Source organism: Geotrypetes seraphini, chromosome 14, assembly GCF_902459505.1.
Source record: "Geotrypetes seraphini chromosome 14, aGeoSer1.1, whole genome shotgun sequence".
NCBI lineage: Eukaryota > Metazoa > Chordata > Amphibia > Gymnophiona > Dermophiidae > Geotrypetes > Geotrypetes seraphini.
This window is the reverse complement of record NC_047097.1, coordinates 45,608,835-45,628,614: the sequence shown is the minus strand read 5'-3', so window position 1 is coordinate 45,628,614 and position 19,780 is coordinate 45,608,835. Positions and strand designations below refer to the sequence as shown.

At 43.9% G+C, this 19,780-nt stretch overlaps 1 protein-coding gene across 3 annotated transcripts in view; it reads right to left on the bottom strand.

The window, feature by feature from the left end:
• Positions 1 to 19,780, bottom strand: part of SLTM (SAFB like transcription modulator) — a 362,439-nt gene that overhangs the window by 250,188 nt on the left and 92,471 nt on the right. For all 3 annotated transcript variants that reach the window (XM_033919728.1, XM_033919731.1, XM_033919730.1), the window contains one exon: positions 801 to 828. In XM_033919728.1, coding sequence (XP_033775619.1) covers positions 801 to 828 — 28 coding nt within the window. The remainder of the gene's footprint in view (positions 1 to 800; positions 829 to 19,780) is intronic.

The following is a 19,780-nucleotide window of genomic DNA, read 5'->3' as shown; positions in this document are numbered from 1 at the left end:
AGTTTTGGATACCAAATCCCAAGGACCATCTCTGTCAGGTTCTTGAAAATAATTTAGGCCCAATGTTTACATTCTCATTACTACATCTTCTTAGGTAAATGATCCAAGTTCTTTCCAGTCCAAAAGTGGAAACCAACTCAATCTTCATACCTCATTTAAAATCAACACAGGGCATCATCTTTTCATCCAACAAAAGGGCTGAAGAAAAGCCACTCAATTACAGTGAGCAGAACACTTTTCTTAAGAGTTTCAGGAAAAAGTCACTTTTCCAACTAAACCAGAATAGTTTCACATGACAGCATCAAGGCCACATGCTGCTCCCATTATTTAATCTTCACTTGGAGCTCAGTTATACATGGAACTCTGAACAAATTATAACTCATTACTGTTAAATTATAAATATTAGGATAAATGGCTTTAAAGGCAGCATCTTTTTGTATTATGAGCCAGTCTGATAAGAACAGACTATAAATGCCTTTTTAAGTTAGTCTTAACATTGCAGTTAAAACTTAAGGAATAAATCCCCTTCTAAAATGCATTCTTGAATAAATAAGATTTGTGATCTACATAGTTAGCTACTCACATATACTATTCAGCTTAAGTGAAATTTATAATAGCTTATGCACTCCCCCCAACCACTTTCAAACAATACTCCTCATTCAGCAATCAACTATATACAAAACCACTACAAAAATTAACACCAATACACTGCACTTGTTTTAATTACTGTCTAACCTGCACCTTTTAATTGTTTCACAAACCCTGGACTCCACAAAAAAAAAAATAATCAAACAACTTACCTTTATCATCTTCATCCTCTTCTGCTTCCTTTAAAAATAAAAAAAATAAAAAATCAAGGAAGTCAATTCTCCTCTAGAATCTTTATTCACACACACACAATATTTCCACTAGTGCTGCCCAATTCAGGAAAAAAATATTTTGATTCGATTTTTTCGATTCTCCTGCACAATTAGGTGTTTTTTTCCAAACATCCTGGTGAGTTTATTTTATAGCCTCTTTACCCTCTCCTATCCACATCGGTGCTGTGGTGTAAACAAAATAAACAAAGACTTTTCCTCTCTCTCTGTTAAATCCTAGTTTCAAGTTTATTATAAAAAATTTATACCGCTTAATCAAATTTCTAGGCTGTGTACAGAAATAAAAAGTATCTTAAAAAACAAGTTAGTTAAAATACTAAACGGAACCAGGTTAGTAGACACATACCAAAAAGCACAGTTACTTACCGTAACAGGTGTTATCCAGGGACAGCAGGCAGATATTCTTGACTGATGGGTGACGGCACCGACGGAGCCCCGGTACGGACAATTTTAGAGTGATTGCACTCTAAGAACTTTAGAAAGTTCTAGCTAGGCCGCACCGCGCGTGCGCGAGTGCCTTCCCGCCCGACAGAGGCGCACGGTCCCCAGTTAGGATAAGCCAGCTAAGAAGCCAACCCGGGGAGGTGGGAGGGACGCAAGAATATCTGGCTGCTGTCCCTGGATAACACCTGTTACGGTAAGTAACTGTGCTTTATCCCAGGACAAGCAGGCAGCATATTCTTGACTGATGGGTGACCTCCAAGCTAACAAAAAAGAGGGATGGAGGGAAGGTGGCCATTAGGGAGAATAAATTTTGTAAAATAGATTGGCCGAAGTGTCCATCCCGTCTGGAGAAATGCATCCAGACAATAGTGAGATGTAAAAGTATGAACTGATGGACCAAGTAGCAGCCTTGCAGATTTCCTCAATAGGAGTGGAACGGAGGAAAGCTACAGACGCTGCCATAGCTCTAATTTTTGTGGCCCGTGACAGAACCTTCCAGTGTCAGGCCGGACTGAGCATAACAAAAAGAAACGCAAGCAGCAAGCCAATTGGACAGAGTGGCGTTTAGATACAGGATGACCCAACTTGTTAGGATCAAAGGACAAAAAACAGTTGAGGAGATGATCTGTGAGGTTTGGTGCGATCAAGATAGTAAGCCAGAGCACGTTTACAATCCAAGGTATGCAAAGCCTGTTCACCTGGATTAGAATGAGGCTTTGGGAGAAAAAAACAGGTAGAACGATGGATTGGTTAAGATGAAATTCAGACACAACCTTAGGAAGGAACTTGGGATGTGTACGGGAGGACGACCCTTATCATGGTGAAAAACAGTGAAAGGTGGATCCGCCACCAGTGCATGGAGCTCACTGACCCTCCTGGCAGAAGTGAGAGCTATTAGAAAGACCACTTTCCAAGTTAGAAATTTAAAATGCGTTGAGGCCAAGGGCTCGAAAGGAGGCTTCATTAACGCAGAAAGAACCACATTAAGATCCCATACAACAGGAGGGGCTTTAAGAGGTGGTTTCACATTGAAAAGGCCCTTCATGAATCTTGAAACTAAGGGATGAGCTGAGAGGGGTTTTCCATGAATCGGCTCATGAAAAGCTGCAATGGCACTAAGGTGGACCCTTATCGAAGAGGATTTAAGACCAGAGTCAGATAAGGACAATAAATAGTCCAACACCAGTCCCACTGCTGTAGATATGGGATTATGGTGATGTAACAGGCACCAGGAAGAAAACCGAGACCACTTTAGTTGGTAACATTGAAGAGTAGACGGTTTCCTGGAGGCATCAATAATAGAACGGACAGGCTGAGAAAGGAGAGCATGAGCTGAAGTCAGCCCAAGAGATACCAAGCTGTCAGGTGCAGAGACTGTAAGTTGGGATGAAGCAGTGTTTGCTGATGCTGTGTAAGCAGTGAAGGAAACAGAGGAAGAGGTATGGGTTCCCTGGAACTGAGTTGAAGTAGAAGGGAAAACCAATGCTGTCTGGGCCACCGTGGAGCGATGAGAATCATGGTGGCTTGTTCCCTCTTGAGCTTGAATAAGGTGCACAGCATGAGCGGAAGAGGAGGGAATGCATAAAGGAAGAGATTGGTTCAATCTAGGAGAAATGCATCGGGTTCCAGACGGTGAGGAGAGTAAAGTCTGGAGCAAAACAGGGGCAGTTGATGGTTGTGGGGAGCTGCAAAAAGATCCACTTGAGGAGTGCCCCATTGAGAAAAAATGAACTGGAGAGTCGAGGGGTCGAGAGTCCATTCGTGAGGTTGAAGAATTCTGCTGAGATTGTCTGCTAAGCAATTCTGTTCCCCTGGATGTAGACTGCCTTCAGGAATAGGTGACGAGCAGTCGCCCAGGTCCAAATCCTTTGAGCTTCCTGACACAAGGGACGGGATCCCGTCTCTCCCTGTTTGTTGATGTAGTACATTGCAACTTGGTTGTCTGTGCAAATGAGAAGAACCTGAGGAAAAAGGAGATGTTGGAAAGCTTTGAGGGCGTAAAACATCGCTCTGAGTTCCAGGAAATTGATGTGGTGTTTCTTTTCCTGGGTGGTCCAAAACCTCTGAGTTTGGAACTCGTTCAAGTGAGCTCCCCATGCATAGGGGGAGGAATCCGTGGTGATGACCAGTTGATGAGGAGGTAGATGGAACAGTAGACCTCTGGATAGATTTGATGATTTCAACCACCAAAGAAGCGACTGTCGAAGAGACGAGGTCACAGATATGTGTCGTGAACAAGGATCCGTCGCTTGTGACCACTGAGTCGCTAGGGTCCATTGAGGAGTACGCAGGTGGAGACGTGCGAAGGGAGTGACATGTACTGTGGAGGCCATATGTCCCAAGAGCACCATCATGTGATTTGCAGAGATGGAAGTTTGCTGGAACACCTGCTGACAAAGATGAAGGATGTTGTGAAGGCGGTTTGGAGGAAGAAAAGCCCTCATCCGAACAGTATCCAGAATGGCTCCAATGAATTGAAGTCGCTGAGTTGGAATGAGGTGCGACTTGGGTAGATTGATTTCGAACCCCAACAGTCGAAGGAAGTAAATGGTCTGGTTGGTGGCCATGTGAACGGACTGAGGAGAAGGAGCCTTGATGAGCCAGTCGTCCAGATAAGGGAAGACTTGAAAATTGTGGGAGCGGAGATAAGCTGCGACCACAATCAGACATTTGGTGAATACCCTGGGAGAGGAGGCTAGGCCGAAGGGTAGCACCTTGTATTGGTAATGATGTTGGTTGACAAGAAAGCGAAGATATTGTCTGGACATCAGATGAATTGGAATGTGCGTATACGCCTCCTTGAGATCAAGGGAACATAGCCAGTCTTCCTGAGAGAGAAGAGGGTATAGGGTGGCAAGAGATAACATCTTGAACTTCTCCTTGACCAGACATTTGTTGAGATCTCTGAGATCTAATATTGGTCTGAGATCTCCGGTCTTTTTGGGTACAAGAAAGTACCGGGAATAAAATCCCAGACCTTGCTGGTCTAGAGGAACTGGTTCGATGGCATTGAGAAGAAGGAGGGATTGAACCTCCTGAGCGAGGAGGAGGGACTGAGCCTTGTTGGAAGCAGACTCTTTTGGCAGACTTAACGGTAGAGGAGTCTGAAAGTGTAGGGAGTAGCCGTGAGCGATGATAGCAAGTACCCACTGGTCGGAGGTGATTGCTTCCCATCGAGACAGAAAAACCTGTAGTCTACCCCCTATGGGCTGAGGTAGAGGACATGAGGGAGGAAGACTGGCAATGTTCTGGAGAAGAGAGTCAAAAGGGCTGTATCGGCTTAGGTTGAGTAGCCGGTTTGACAGTAGGCTGCTGTTGTTGACGAGCCTGTTGCTGCTGCTGACGCTGTCTGCGAGGTTGAGGAGGATGAGGCTGAGCCGGTCGAGCAGAAAACCTCCTTTGATATGAAGATTGTTGCCTGAATGGACGAGGAGGAGGAGGTTTCTTCTTGTTTTTCAACAAGGTGTCCCACCTAGTTTCATGGGCGGAGAGCTTTTGTGTGGTGGTATCCATGGACTCCCCAAACAGCTCATCCCCTAGGCAAGGCGCATTGGCAAGCCGGTCCTGATGGTTTAGATCCAGGTCTGAGACCCGTAGCCATGCCAACCTTCTCATTGCTACAGAGATAGCAGTAGCTCGAGACGTCAGTTCAAAAGTATCATAAATAGAACGGACCATAAACTTCCTGAGTTTAAAAAAGACTAGAGGTACATTGCTGAAAAGCAGGAAGTTTACGGTCCGGAATATACTTTTGAAAAGAGGTTACCTATTGAATGAGATGCTTCAAGTAAAACGAGAAGTGGAATGCGTAATTACCTTAACGGTTGGCTAGCATGGCATTTTGGTAAAGGCGCTTTCCAAATTTATCCATGGCCTTTCCTTCTCTGCCAGGAGGGACAGAGGCATACACACTGGCTCCTGCAGATTTCTTTAGGGTTGACTCTACCAACAGAGATTCATGGGGAAGTTGGTGTTTGTCAAATCCAGGGATTGGAATTACTTTATACAGAGATTCCAGTTTTCTTGGGGCTCCTGGAATTGTCAAAGGAGTTTCAAGATTTTTATAAAAAGTTTCCCTCAAGATGTCATGGAGGGGTAACTTTAAAAACTCTTTAGGAGGTTGGTCAAAATCCAAAGCATCCAAAAATGCCTTGGATTTTTTAGAGTCAGACTCTAAAGGAATAGACAGGGTGTCTGACATCTCCTTTAAAAATTTTGTGAAGGAGGAGTGCTCTGGCTTAGCAGTAGTATCCTGCACCGAGGGTTCCTCCTCATCAGATGTATAATCCTCCTCGGTACCGAGGGGATCATCTGAATCGTCCCACAAGTCAGGGTCCCGTACCGATTGTAAACGGCCCTGGGAAAGTGGAGACGATGTCTCAGTATGTTTAGTCTTGCGTACCGATTTACCAGACTGAGTGGAGACGGTACCTGGGGAATGTAGTACGGTACGGGGTTCAGAGAACAGTACCGGTTCCGACACCGTAGGAGTAGCACGCCGTTTTGGTTCTGCTGACAGAACAGGCATGGACAAAGATTTGTGCGGTGCCGAAAACAGTCGATGACAATAAAAGAGGCTGTTCGACAGACGGCACCGAAGGCTCAGTCGGTACCGACACTGGAAGTTCGGAGTCAATTGAGCCCGGGAGCAACTGTTGGAGTTGCTGCTTAAGCTGGGCCTGGAGGATAGAGGCAATGCGCTCATCCAACGTTGGTCCTGATGGCACCGGTACCGGTTTTTTTCTTGCTCGGTACCTTCGGTGCCGCTCGACGCTCGGGTGAAGTCGATGCCGATGACGAGGCAGTGACTTCAATGGGAGCGGAGCGTTTTACGGGGCCGGCGCTCAGTCTGCAGGACTTGGCTCACTGCATGCTCGACTGGCGGGCCTAGAACAGTAGGGGAAGGCTTCTTAGCCGGCTTACCTACAGGAGTCGACACCGGCGATGTATCTTGCGGTGCCGAGGCAGTCGGAGTCGATTTGGAGGAAGTCGTCGACGTCGATACCGGTGCAACTTCCATAGCGGTACCGAAAAGGATCCGCTGCTGAATTTGTCGATTTTTTAAAGTTCTTTTTTGTAAAGAACTACAGCGGGTGCAGGTTTCAGCCCTATGGTCCGGACCCAGACACTGGAGGCACCACTTGTGTGGGTCGGAGAGGGAGATAGGGCGAGCACACCGCTGACACTTTTTGAAACCCGGTGACGGGGGCATGAAGGGAAATACTGCTGTAGCAAAATCGAAGCCCAAGGCTTCGATGGTGCCAACAGGCCCCGCCGGGGCGGATCGACAAAAAAATGAAAAATAAAAAGATTTTTTTTTTTTTTTACACAAACGGTAAATAAGAAGGAAAGAAATAAAATATGAAGAGAAAAATACGCGCGAGCGGGAAGGCAAGTGAAAATAGAAAAAACTTCCAACAGCCGTTGGAAACACGCGTCTTCTTAGCTCCGCGGAATTAAGAAAACTGGGGACCGCGCGCCTCTGTCGGGCGGGAAGGCAATCGCGCACGCGCTGTGCGGCCTAGCTAGAACTTTCTAAAGTTCTTAGAGTGTAATCACTCTAAAATTGTCCGTACCGGGGCTCCGTCGGTGCCGTCACCCATCAGTCAAGAATATGCTGCCTGCTTGTCCTGGGATAACATATATACTAACTACACACAGTTAGGAAAGAAGGGCAGAACTACAATCTTTGAGGAAAAAGCACACTTAGGGGAAAAAACAATAGTTGATGGTAAAAGCTATAAAATTTGTTTTTGTCCTTAAAAGGACAGTAGTTATCCAAAAGCATCTTGAAACAAGAATGTTTTTAATTTTGCTTTAAATTGCTTTAGCACGGATTCCATCCGTAAATGATTAGGCAGCGAATTCCAGAGAGAAGGTGCAGTGACAGCGAAATTTTTGGATCTCAGCGTGTTAATTTTAATGATGGTACAACAAGGAGATTCTGTGATGTAGAGCGAAGCGATTTAGTGGGATTATAAGGAATTAGGAGTCTATCAATTAACTCTGGTTGATTGAGCAAGTAGTAAAAGATAAGAGTAAGATTTTGTAGCTAATTCTATGTTCAACGGGTAGCCAATGTGCATCTAACAAAAGGAGAAACATGATCATACTTCTTTGTGCCATAAATGATCTTGATAGCTGTATTCTGCACTATCTGAAGGCGTCTTATTTCTTTTTTTGTAATGCGCTTATAAAGGGCATTACAATAATCTATACAAGAAATTACCAAAGAATGGATCAGTGTATTCAAGGAAGCTGGGACTAATAGTTTAGAGAGGGAACGTATCATTCCAAGACGGTGAAAGCATTTCTGAACCACCGTACTAATATGATTGTGACAGGAAAATTTACAGTCAAAAGTGACTCCTAGCGGCTTTAAAGTGGGTACGACTTTAATTGGGAGAGATTCAAATTTCAAGGGGGCCTGAAGAGTTATTCCACCTTTAAAGGGAAAAATCATTAGTTTTGATTTGATGTTAAGGGACAACCTATTTGAATCTAACCACAATATTGTTTTTTTTCTACTTTGTGGTTGATGGAAGCAATATCCTCCAAGTTATTAAGATCAATGGAGTAGATTAACTGCACATCGTCGTAAGCAAATGTGGTGAAGCCGATGGATTGTCCCATGGTCAAAAGGGGAGGGACATAAAGATGTTAAAAAGTAATGGCGACAAAATATAGCCTTGCGGAATTCCGTGTTTAGTGGAAAAAGGCTCAGATGATGTATCGTTGAAAATAACCTTGGACGATCTATCTGAAAAATAAGAGGTGAACCAGTCCATGACTTGACCTGTTATGCCAATTTCGTGAAGACATGACAAGTTATGATCAATGGTGTCGAAAGCAGAGGAAATATCTAAGGAGAAGAGCAGAACTGACTGATGATGGTCAAGATGGTAGAGTATTTTTGTGGTTAAACCTAGCAGAGAGAGAGTTCGGTGGAATGATGGTGACGAAAACCAGTTTAGTTGGGATATAGAACCTTTGTTTTCTCAATAAAATCAGAAATTTGGTGGAAGACAATTTTTTTTCAATAAGTTTAGCTATAAATCGATAATTATACATGTCTTGGATGCTGGTTTTTTGATCCTTGATAATTGGATAAATAATCGATTGTTTCCAAGTTTTGGGTAAGGAACCCGATGATAGACTAGAGTTGGCCAAGTCTTTGATATATGGACCAAAAATAGAAAAGAATCGTTTTAAGAGGAAAGGAGGAATGACTTCTAAGCTGGTCCCTTTTATATTAAGTGAGTTAAGACATCTTTGTAATTCCTGTGAAGTTGGGAGGGTGAAACGAGAGCATTTAGAAAAGGACAAATTTGAAGAAGTAGTAGAATCGGTAAGATCTTTAGCATGGCTAGGGAAAAGGTGTCCCTGATTCTTTGTACTTTGTCTATAAAGTAAGTAGCAAGGGCTTGTGCTGATGGTGCTTGGTTAATTTAATTTGTTTCTTTTTTCTTCGTTGTTAGAAATTTGACTACTGCAATTAATGCAGAAGTATTTTTTGCTTTCTTAATTTGTTTGGAGTAATATTCTTTTTTTGGTTCTATTAATTTCAGTTTTATAAATTGCCGCATGTTCCTTAAACTTATTGAGATTGATGAGTGTTTTGTTATGCCTCCATTTACGCTCGAGTGCGCGTAATTGTTTTTTGATTAAATGCAAATTAGATAAATACCAAGGATTTTTAAGTTTGCGGGGGGAGATCGTGAAGGTAGTAGGCGCTAACGAGTCTAAAAGTTTGGTGATAGATTGGTTCCATTTTAAAGCTTTATCATCGATAGCAAGACTGGACATGTTTTCTAAGGTAAGATCAAAATTAGACAAAATAGCAGCATCTTCTAATTTCTTATAATTCCTAGTGGTAACTGTAGTGTTCTCCCTAGGGCCTTTTAGCCGGGTGGTCTGCGTATCATCCGCTGTGAATTCTGCTGCTGCTGCCGCCGGTGCTGCTCAACACAAAAAAAAAAAGCACAAAAAAAACGGCTTGGAGATTTCACCCCTTAGCCCATAGCGAACTTATGCTCTGGGGCTCTAATGTATGCATGGGGCTTCCCTTCTCTTCCCTCCGAAACCGGAAGTTATGTTCGGGGAATGGAGGGGAGGGGGGAGAGAAGAGAAGGGAAGCCTGCACACACATGTTAGAGCCCCGAAGCATGCATTCGCTACGGGCTAAGGCGGGAGACAGGTCAGTGAAGCTTACAATTTGCTCTTCTTGCTGCCGGGTCATACCTACTTTCTGTTTCCGCAAAGGCAGGAGGACCCGGCAGTATTTCCCCAATAGGTCGATCGCGATCTTGGGCCGATCAGCTTTTCTATCCCCAACGGCAGAATCGACATCGGGGAGAGGAATGCTGGTCGGCCTGAAGCAGGGAGAGCTTGGGGGGGCGGCTTTGGGGCCTGTTATCCAATGGCAGCGGCTTGTTCCCTAATGGCAATGGCAGTGGCTTGGGGGAGGGCAAGGAGAAAGAAAAAAAAAAGAGGGCAGGCAGGGAGACAGAAGGAAAGAAGAGAAACAAAAAAAGAAAGGGGGCATGAAGAGAGAAAGAAAGAAAGGGAGGCAGGGAGAAAAAGGGTAGGGAGAGAGGAAGAAAAAGTTGGGGGAGGGAATGAGGTCTGGAGGAGAGGAAACATACAGGCTAAAAGAAAGGAAGAAAGATTGGATGCACAGTTAGAAGAAGAAAGTGCAACCAGAGACTCATGAAATCACCAGACAAGGTAGGAAAAATGATTTTATTTTCAATTTAGTGATCAAAATGTGTCTGAATTTATATCTGCTGTCTATATTTTACATTATGGTCCCCTTTTACTAAACCGCAATAGAGGTTTTTAGCGCATGGAGCCTATGAGCGTCAAGAGCAGCGCTGGGCATTCAGCGCAACTCCCTGTGCTAAAAACTGCTATCATGGTTTAGTAAAAACGGAGGGGGTATATTTGTCTATTTTTGTATGGTTGTTACTGAGGTGACAGTGCATAGTCATCTGCTTTGACCTCTGAAAAAAACCCGGAATAGGAATGATAATTAACATTTTCTATGCGTACAGTGTGCTTTGTGTTTTTTTTTTTTTATTTTATTGTTGGTAGATCATTTTGACTTGGTCATTTTAAAAGTAGCTCGCAAGCCCAAAAAGTGTGGGCACCCCTGCTCTAGAACATCACTCCTTAGATTTATCAAGTGGTGCAGTGAGGGGCCAGCACTTTACATCTTATCTCCTCATGTACAGCACGATTCTTTATTCTAAGCAGCTCTGGCACTAACAGTACTACGGGTGCCTTATGCTACTTTCACTACCACTTGCAGTCAGGTTTGGCATTTTATCATGGTTTTGTTTTTATTTAGTTTTTCACCAGTATTTTCATTTATTTATTAAAGCAACCTTTTTTAACAGCCCAATGCCCCTCCTCAGTGTGCATCCAATCCACTGCCGACACTTTTTTGGCGCCTCTTTCAATGGATCAAATATCATAGCCCCACTATCGCGTGTTCACATTTATTCTGCGTACGAGTTTTATCTCATCAGTGCAGAGACCTTTTCGGTAAGTCCATTTTACTCTCCCGCATGCTGTGGTTTTATTCTTTGGTTTTAATAGAAGCTCATTTGAACAATAATTTAGATCTTTCCTAGGTTTCACTTTTCATCTACCCGGTCGGCTTGTCTTTGAGCTACTATCGGCTTATGTTTTCAAGATACACTGTATTATCAGCTGTTCATTTCCCATACGTTTACTTTTGCCCTGTTTAGGTCTATATAGTCTAGGCATACTGTTTGTAACCAGCCATCATTTTAAGTATGTATATGCCCTATTTTAGGTGGGAGATTAAGTTCTTTTAGAATGTTATTTCATTAATTCTGAGTTTGGTGTTACAATATATTGTTCTTGGTTTTTAGTTTACACATTTATTCTTTTCTATGACATGTTCGCATCTCAATTTTACTCAAAAGTATAAATAGGTATCCATATTTCCATTCAAGTTTCATCACAGTGCTCTGGTTTTGCTTCCAGTATTTGTCACTTCCGTCCACAAGGTCTGGCTATCCGTTACCGTCTCATATTTTAAAGACTCACTCATTATAATTAGCGGTGATCCACACGTCTCTTCATAATGGACATGTCCGATTTTAGCATTTGGATCTTAGTACTATGGGTTTGGTCTTTTCTGGTTTCCTTTCTATAGTCTGCTTTTCGTCTGGAGTCTGTTGAGTTTAGAATTACATTTTATGACATTTTTGTGGTTATAATTGTATGACATGTCTAAATCGGTCAAGTTATCCATTCTTTTTATTATTTTTTGTCCCCTCATACAGTGGCAGACCGCCCCGGGTGCCAGCCCTAGGAGGGTACACAGCCAGCTGGATCCAGAAACTTTCGAGCTGCTCTAAATGGCACCTGCACCTCAGCGCGGCTGCCATACTTATTCCGAAGCAGAGTTGGCAGCCGCACTGAAGTGCAGGAAGGTCCCGCGATAACTGCATTTGCCGCCTCTGCCTCCGGAAGGGGTGGACCGGCAGCTGCAGTCATTGCGGAACCTTGCTGCAACTCCCTGCATCTGCCAGCCCATCAACGTCACTTACATCTTCCAGAGGCAGAGGTAACAGAAGCAGTCATCATGGGACCTTGCTGGTTTGGAGGGAGAGAGGAGCATACAAGGGTGGTGGAGGGAGAAAAAGGGGGTCAGGGTGGTATGGAAGGGTGGTGGAGGGAGAGAAAGGGGGCAGATGCTGATGGAATTGGTGTGCAGGGAAAGGAGAGAGAGAGACATAAGGGGGAAGGATATTGGATGGAATTAGGTTGGAGGGAAAGTGGGGGGGAAGAGAGAGGAGAGTGAAATGCCAGACCATGGGGGTGTGGGAGAGGGAAGGGAAGAAGAGGAGAGAGATGCCAGACCATTGGAGGAGGGATGAAAATGGATGCCAGAATAGGGGTGAAGGGAGAGATGGAAGTGGAATACAAGGAGAGAAGATGCCATATAGAAGGGGCAGAGAAAGGGTAGACAGTGGATGAAAGGAAGAGAGTGACAAGACTATGAGGAAAGCAGAAACCATAGAAGACAATGTAGAAAAAAATTATATTTATTTTTTTGCTTTCGGGGAGATGCATCGCTGTTTCTGTGGTGCTGTATTATATGCAGAGTCCAGCTTCTTGGTGGTTCAATTTAACTTTTGTCTACGTTTTACTATTTTATCCCTCCTTTTACAAAACTGTAGAGCGTTTTTTTAGCACCGGTCATGGTGGTAATTGCTCAGAATTCTATGAGAGTCTGAGCTGTTATCACCATGGCTAAAAACCACATTACAGTTTTGTAAAAGGGAGAGGGGTTAGTTTGTGATTACATATTCCATACTAGGCGAAGGTGTTTTCTGTGTTCGAAAGACATGGTTTTCAGTTAGGATTGATCTGTACTAGTCTGGCTTGTTTAGTATTACAATGGGTGTATTGATGTACTGATCACTGCAGTATGTAAGATGCTGCCTTTTCCTAGGTACACTCTTGTGTGATCTGTGGATTGTTACGAAAAATCATGTTTTTCATACAGATGGGGGGGTATCAAAAAATTATGGGCTTCGGGTGTTACATATGCTAGGTACACCACTGAATTCATAGTTTATATCTAATCCACAAGCCTTCTTTTAGGACCTACGACCTACAGGGTATGTATCCCTCTGATTCATGACAATTTCACTTCTCATGTTATCTTATCCATTCTTTTTATTATATAACTGCCCAGATAAGCATCATTCTTTGATGTGATTGGACCTTCAAAACTAACGGCAACAGTGTTCTCCCCAGAAATTTTTTCCAGCCATGAAAAACATTTACTGCATTTAGTGTGCCACAAAAAAATTTGCTCTGTTTAGTGTGCCGGAGTTAAAAAAGTTTGAAAGACGCTACTCTATACCATTTGAAAGAGGGCAAATATCTAATTATTCACTTCTAGAATTGGATACTTCTTAAATTTAATAAAAAAATTATGGAACAAGTGTCAATCCTTAAGAAAGGCAGTCATATTGAGCATTGGAAAATAACTAATAATAATTAACTAATACAAATAGTACACATTTAGGGCTCCTTTTACTAAGCTGCGATAGCAGTTTTACTGCGCGCTTAGTTCGCGCAGAATTGCTGCACGTGTTAGACGCTAACGCCAGCATTGAGATGGCGTTAGTTCTTGCCATGTAGCGCAGCAATTCTGCACGCGCTAAAAACGCTATTGTAGCTTAGTAAAAGGAGCCCTTAATTTTCTCCACCACCAAATTTCCCTGTCCCGGCTGGAAAAAATTTCTGAGGAGAACACTGAACTGTTTTAGGTTTTAACTTTGGGCGATGGTCTAAGGTTTGATTTTGGAAGGATACCATGGAACTTGCATGGTGGAAGAAACTTGAAAGTTATTATAGTGGGATGCTTGAATAAGCACCATGGCCAGCAATGTGAGTAGGATTGGTTATTAGTGGAAAAGATTTAGATCGCTTAAAAAGGTGAGCACTTCTAAAAGTAGAAACTTTGCTGGTGCCAAAAGGTGAGGACTTCTAAAGTAGAAGCTTTGCTGGTGTCAAAGTGAATATTAAAGTCACCTAGGATGACAGGATTAGTGGAGGAAACACAAAAATCTAATATAGTTGATTGAAGGTGTGTGAAAGTTTGAACACTAACAGGAGGGGAGAGATATAGAAGCAAGTAATCTAACGGAGGAGATGTTTTAAGTCTAACCTCTAGATATTTCAAAGAGTTGTTGCTTGGGGAGAATTTGAAATCAGCCAGTATAGTGGAGCGATAGATAATGGCTAAACCCCCTCCTTTTTTCCCACTGACGGTGATTATATTGTTAAGTAAAACCTGGAGGACAAGAAAAGGCCAGATAATTCTTCCCCCTTGGACAGCCAGGTTTCCGTAATAAAGAAGAGGTCAAACTTGTGTTTTATTATGGAATCACAGATCAAATGGTGTTTTGTTTTAAGAGATCTGGAGTTAATAAGACCAATTTATGAAAAGTTTAGGGGAGTGGAAAGAGGTTTTTCATTAGCTTGAATTGAGATTAAATTAGTATGTTGTGGGACTAAGCTTGAAATAGCATCAAGAGTTGTCCCTGGGCGATGGCCCCAGTGTATGGCAGGACACAAATTTCAAATCTGACACATTATAATCACAAAACAGAAAATAAGATTATTTTTTTTACCTTTTGTTGTCTGGTCATTTTTCAAATCATGTTGGTCCCAGGCTCTGCAACAAACGTCTTCTAATAACTTGCTTGCCAGCGTCTCTTAACCAGATCCACCATCTCTCCTTTTCTCAACTATCCTGTCATCCAGCATATCTCCCTCCTTCCCCACCAGCTCTACTTTTCTCTTTCTAACTACCCTCCTATCCAGTATCTCTACCCCCCCCACCATCTCATGTCCAACTTATCTTCCTTTCTGTTCCTTCCCTCCCTAAATCCCATTGTCCACCATCTCTCTCCCTCTCCTGTTTATAGATCCTTATTTCTTCTATCCTTCCCCCATCTCCCCTCTCCATGATCTCCCCCTCCACCAAGTTCATTTCTCTCATCTTCTCCCCCTCTTTCCTCTAGTCCACCAACTCCCCTCTCCCTCTATCTACCTTTTTTATTTTTATGGTACACAAAATACTTATTGTGGTGTAGCACAATTATTAAAGATTTTAGCCAGAAAAGAAAAAGGCTTTACAATATCTCTCTAAGGCACATAAATGTGAGACCCATCAGAGTGGCTGGCACAAGGACATTTCCTCATTAGGGTTAGCCAATGTGCCACTCTCCTGCCACCACCCAACTGGAACTTCCCAATCCCCCCAACCTGTGACACCCCCTCTCCAGATCCTCCTACATCAGTAGACCTCCCCAAACCTGTAGACTCCATGGCACTCCTAAGCCTCCACCACACCTCCCCGCACCTTTCCCAAAGAGAGTCTGGCAGGAGGGATGCATCTGGGAAGAGGTCTGCCGGTGGCGGTAATGATCCACTCCTGCCACCACTCCTTGCTTCTTCTCTCCACTGCAGCCCGCCATCAGTAAAAACTTCCTGTTTCCGCTAGGGCAGCTGAATGGAGAGAAGACACCTGGAGTAGCGGCAGGGTAGTGAATCGCATTTGCTACTGCTGCTTTTGGCTGGCCAGGGAGGAGAGGAGAAATACTTGCGGCCAGGAAGGAGCGCACCTTGCTGCCGCTGATCTGCACCAGAGACCCGTTCAGGATTTCCCTCTGCCGCTAGAGTCCTTGCTTTGATGTAATTTCCGGTTTTGCAAAACCGGAAGTTACACCAGAAGCAAGGGACTTCAGTGGCAGAGGGAAAGCCCGAATGGGTCTCTAAAAAGGGGATCGATGAATCGGTAAGTCCGATTTTCTTAAAAAACAAACAAAAAAAAAACCGATTCGAATTGATTCACCCAAAGTGAATCAGAGAATCTATTCGAATCGCGAATCGGACAGCACTAATTTCCACTCATTTGGACAAGAATGTTACCTTTTTCACATTTATATAAACTCACAAATTTATACATTAAGGCATAGGTTTTCAACACATGGTATGCGCACCCCAGGGAGTACAAGCACCATCGTCAGGGGGTATGCAGCATGGTGCTGTAAGTCTCTCACCCTCCTTCTACCGTCGTCCATGTTCCTTTTGCTATCATTGTTTTCTCTCCCCAGCCCTCCCGGACTAGCAGCAATTCACTATGCTTTCAACTTCCACATATACAGCTGCTGCTAGCATTACTTTAGTGATTCTATCAAGCATCCTCGAGGCCTTTGCTAAGCTGGCCCGCCTCCGTTGATGTAGCTTCCTCTTTCCTCAGATGGCTGGCCTAGCAAAGGCCCTGAGCTTGATCGATGGAATCTCTTCAGGCCCTGACCATTAATCTCCTTCCCAACCTCACGATCCACCCTCCCCCCCCCCCCCCCCGGAGGTACCTGGTAATCCAGCAGGGACCTTTGTGGCAGGAGTGTGGCCCCCTCGCTTCTGAGGAGGCAGGATTGAGTGGGTCCAGCTCCTGCCACAAAGACTCCCGCTGGACCACCAGGTACCTCGGTAGGCCCGGGGTGGGGGAATTGTGAGGTTGGGAAGGAGATTAAAAGGCTGGAGCCTGGAAAGGGGAGAGCTTGGGCAGGGGTACTCTATTGATATTTGTTAGACTTAGGAGTAATTGGTTTGAAGTTGAGAAACACTGCATTAAGGAACTGCTTTTCTTGTCACAGAAGGCTACTATGTCCATGAAAAGATCTACAGTCATGATTTAACTTCCAGCTTTACTCCTTGACTTTCAGTGACTGATATGTTCAGAAAAGACACAATTAGATTGGTCATTTCTGACAGACTTGGTTATCAACAACAAAACAACCCAGTGATAGATATTTTGCCAACAAAGTATAATATTGTTCCTTTAGGCAAAGAAAACAGACGAGGGGGTGGTTTATCCATAATTTTAAAAGACTTGCCTGGAGTTTGCTATTTTAGATTCCAAATTGACTAAGGATCTTGTTTGTTATTAGGGGATATTAATTTACATTTAGATATAGAGGTAAGACAGTGCAGTAAGACTTAAAAGCATATCTGTCAACTTTAGATTATGAAATTCCTAAGCCTACCACAGAAAAAGTCATCTTCATTTGGTTACATTTTCTTCCAAGGACCATATTTTACCTAATATTTATGTGGCTTATGGTACTTGAAAACTAAATTTATGGTCAGATCACCTGAAGTATAGTTTTAACCTTAATGGGCTGCAGGCAAAAAAATGCTCAATTATCTAAATCTAAAAGAGAACAACAACAACAACATTATTTTATCTATACTGCCACAATCTTACAACTTCTAGGCAGTTTACACTGAAGTCCTACACAGAGGAACTTTAAAAGTTCCATAGATAGATCACATGATGCTGTAAGCAAGGGCAGACGCACCCTGCCTGAGCTCCAAGGCACCGAATCTTAAACTTACTATTTTACCGCAGTATTGGCAGTCACAAGACGCATAAACAATTTTTCTGCTGCGGGGACCGGTGCATGGACAAATATTTAACCTCAGTGGTGCTCCCCATGGCCACAAAAACCACAAAAAAAGACCGCGAGCGTCTTAAGCTGGCCGATGACAAAATGGCGCCAGGCCCCAGTACGGAGGTGAGCCAGCTGTCCCCTGAGGCGCTCCGGTTATAACGCAGGCTGTTACCAGGGCGTTGCAGCCTAGTTTGGACAGGCTCTCGGAACACTTCCAGAGCCTAGACGATACACTAATAGACAAGGCTAGATGCACCACGGAGCTTGAAACGCGCATCTCTCGTCTAGATGACACGCAGGGAGAACAAGCCTCAGCTATTCAGGCTTTACAGGATCTTACTCGAGTGCAGGTGGAACGCTTGGAAAATCTAGAAATAGATCCCATAAGTCTAATCTACGGTTCTTGGGGATTCCGGAGACAGTGGCTGGACCCTCCATAGTGCAGACGCTCGAGACCTGGCTGCGGGATCAGTTTCCCTTACGGGAGGATTTTGGCCCCATCCGCTTAAAACGGGCGCACCGCTTGGGCAGAGAACTGAACTGCAAAACGCACCCACTAATGATCATAGCAAAGTTGATCAATTACAACCACAAGGTCGAGATCCCATGTAAATACAAACAACTTTGAGACAGTTTAAAGTTTGGAGACTCTGAGGTTCGTATTTTTCAGGACTATTCTGTGGCCTTACTGGAGAAACAGGGGGGGGGGGAACCCTTTACCCGCTCTGCTCTACACTGGCAGAGAAAAAGCTGCGTTTTATGTTTCTCTATCCAGCTCTTCTGCGCCTTCAGCATCAAGGCCAGTGGCACACCTTTGAGTCTTCAGACGAAGCAGCAACATACATCAATACTCATTCGCTTCAACCACAAGACCCAACTTGATAGTGGTCGGGACCAGTACAGCTGTGGTCATGTCATATCTAGCAGATGCTACCTAGTGTACTCTGCTGTAGGGTTTGACATACTGTTGGATTTCATGCTTGACTGTGTGTATCAGGTTCTGTCTTTTATGCACAACTCCGCTCTTAAAATGTTGTTAGTTTAAAGTTTGGGAGCATTGGGATGTATATGCACTTTTAGTTATTTTGATGGTATGACTTGGGGCTCGGAGAGGCATCTTCTCACGATTCTACACACCTCCGGGCCCACTTCGGTGGGATCTGCAGATGTGTCCAGTTCGGGGGAGGGGGGGTAGGAGAGGGGGAGGGGAGGGGGGTGGGCGAGGGTAGTTGGGATGGGGGGATACAGGTATGAGATGTTCTTTGCGAGGGATGTATGTGAGCATGTATGGGTTCTATTTCCTTAATGTTAGGAGGCAAGTGGTTTCTTGGTTACTCTTCTATGTGAATAGGCAACGCTATGTTCTCTCCAATTACCCATCCTGGGTTAGGCTGGGAGCCCAGGAGGGATTTTGGTGATTGACTGGGTTTGCCAAACAAATCGATTCCCTAGCTCTCCATGTCTCTAGCCACCACTTTACACATAGTTCCTGGAATGTCTCAGGTATCACCTCCCCTATCAAAAGGGCCAAAATTTTGAATCAGTTGAAACGTCATAAAGCAGACTGTGCGTCTTTAAGAAATCCATTTGACGGATGAAGAACACTCCACATTAAAGAGATCCTGGGTGGATGAAGTTTTTGCAGCCTCTTTCCCACAGAAACGGGCAGGCGTAGCAATTCTACTTAAAAAAATCATTGCCACAGAAGGCACGCCTGGTGAAACGAGATCCACAGGGCCACTTTTTATTGCTTCATGTCACTGTGGGTACCTAAACTAACTAAACTAAACTAAACCTTAAGTTTATATACCGCGTCATCTCCACTGAAGTGGAGCTCGACACGGTTTACAGGAATTAAAAACAAAGAAAGGAACTCCAATGGAAGGAAGAAGGGCTTGGTAAACAGGAAGGAAAGAGGGGACTTAGAATAATGGAGAGGGAGGGGGTAGTTACATTTTGGAGAAAAGCCAGGTTTTCAGATGTTTTCTGAAGTGTTGGAGGGAGGCCGAACTCCGAAGATGGGCAGTAAAGCTGTTCCACAGTCTGTGATCCTGAAGAGGAGGGATGTACCAAGTTTTCCTGTATGGGAAATGCCATTTAGAGAAGGGAAGAATAGTTTGAATTTCTGAGTGGATCTGGTGGAGTGAGTACTCAAGAGCCAAGATAATGGAAAGAGGGGAGGAAGGATGCCGTGAAGAGATTTGAAGGTAAGACAGGCGCATTTGTAGCGGACCCTGAGGATGACTGGGAGCCAGTGAAGCTTAGACAGAAGCGGGGAGACATGGTCGAATTTGCCTTTTGCGAAGATTAGTTTAGCTGCGGTGTTCTGAATCCGCTGAAGTCTGAGAAGACTTTTCTTTGTTAGGCTTAGGTAGATGGAGTTGAAGTAATCAAGTCTGGATAGAATGATGGATTGGACAAGGACAGCGAAATGTTGTTGGT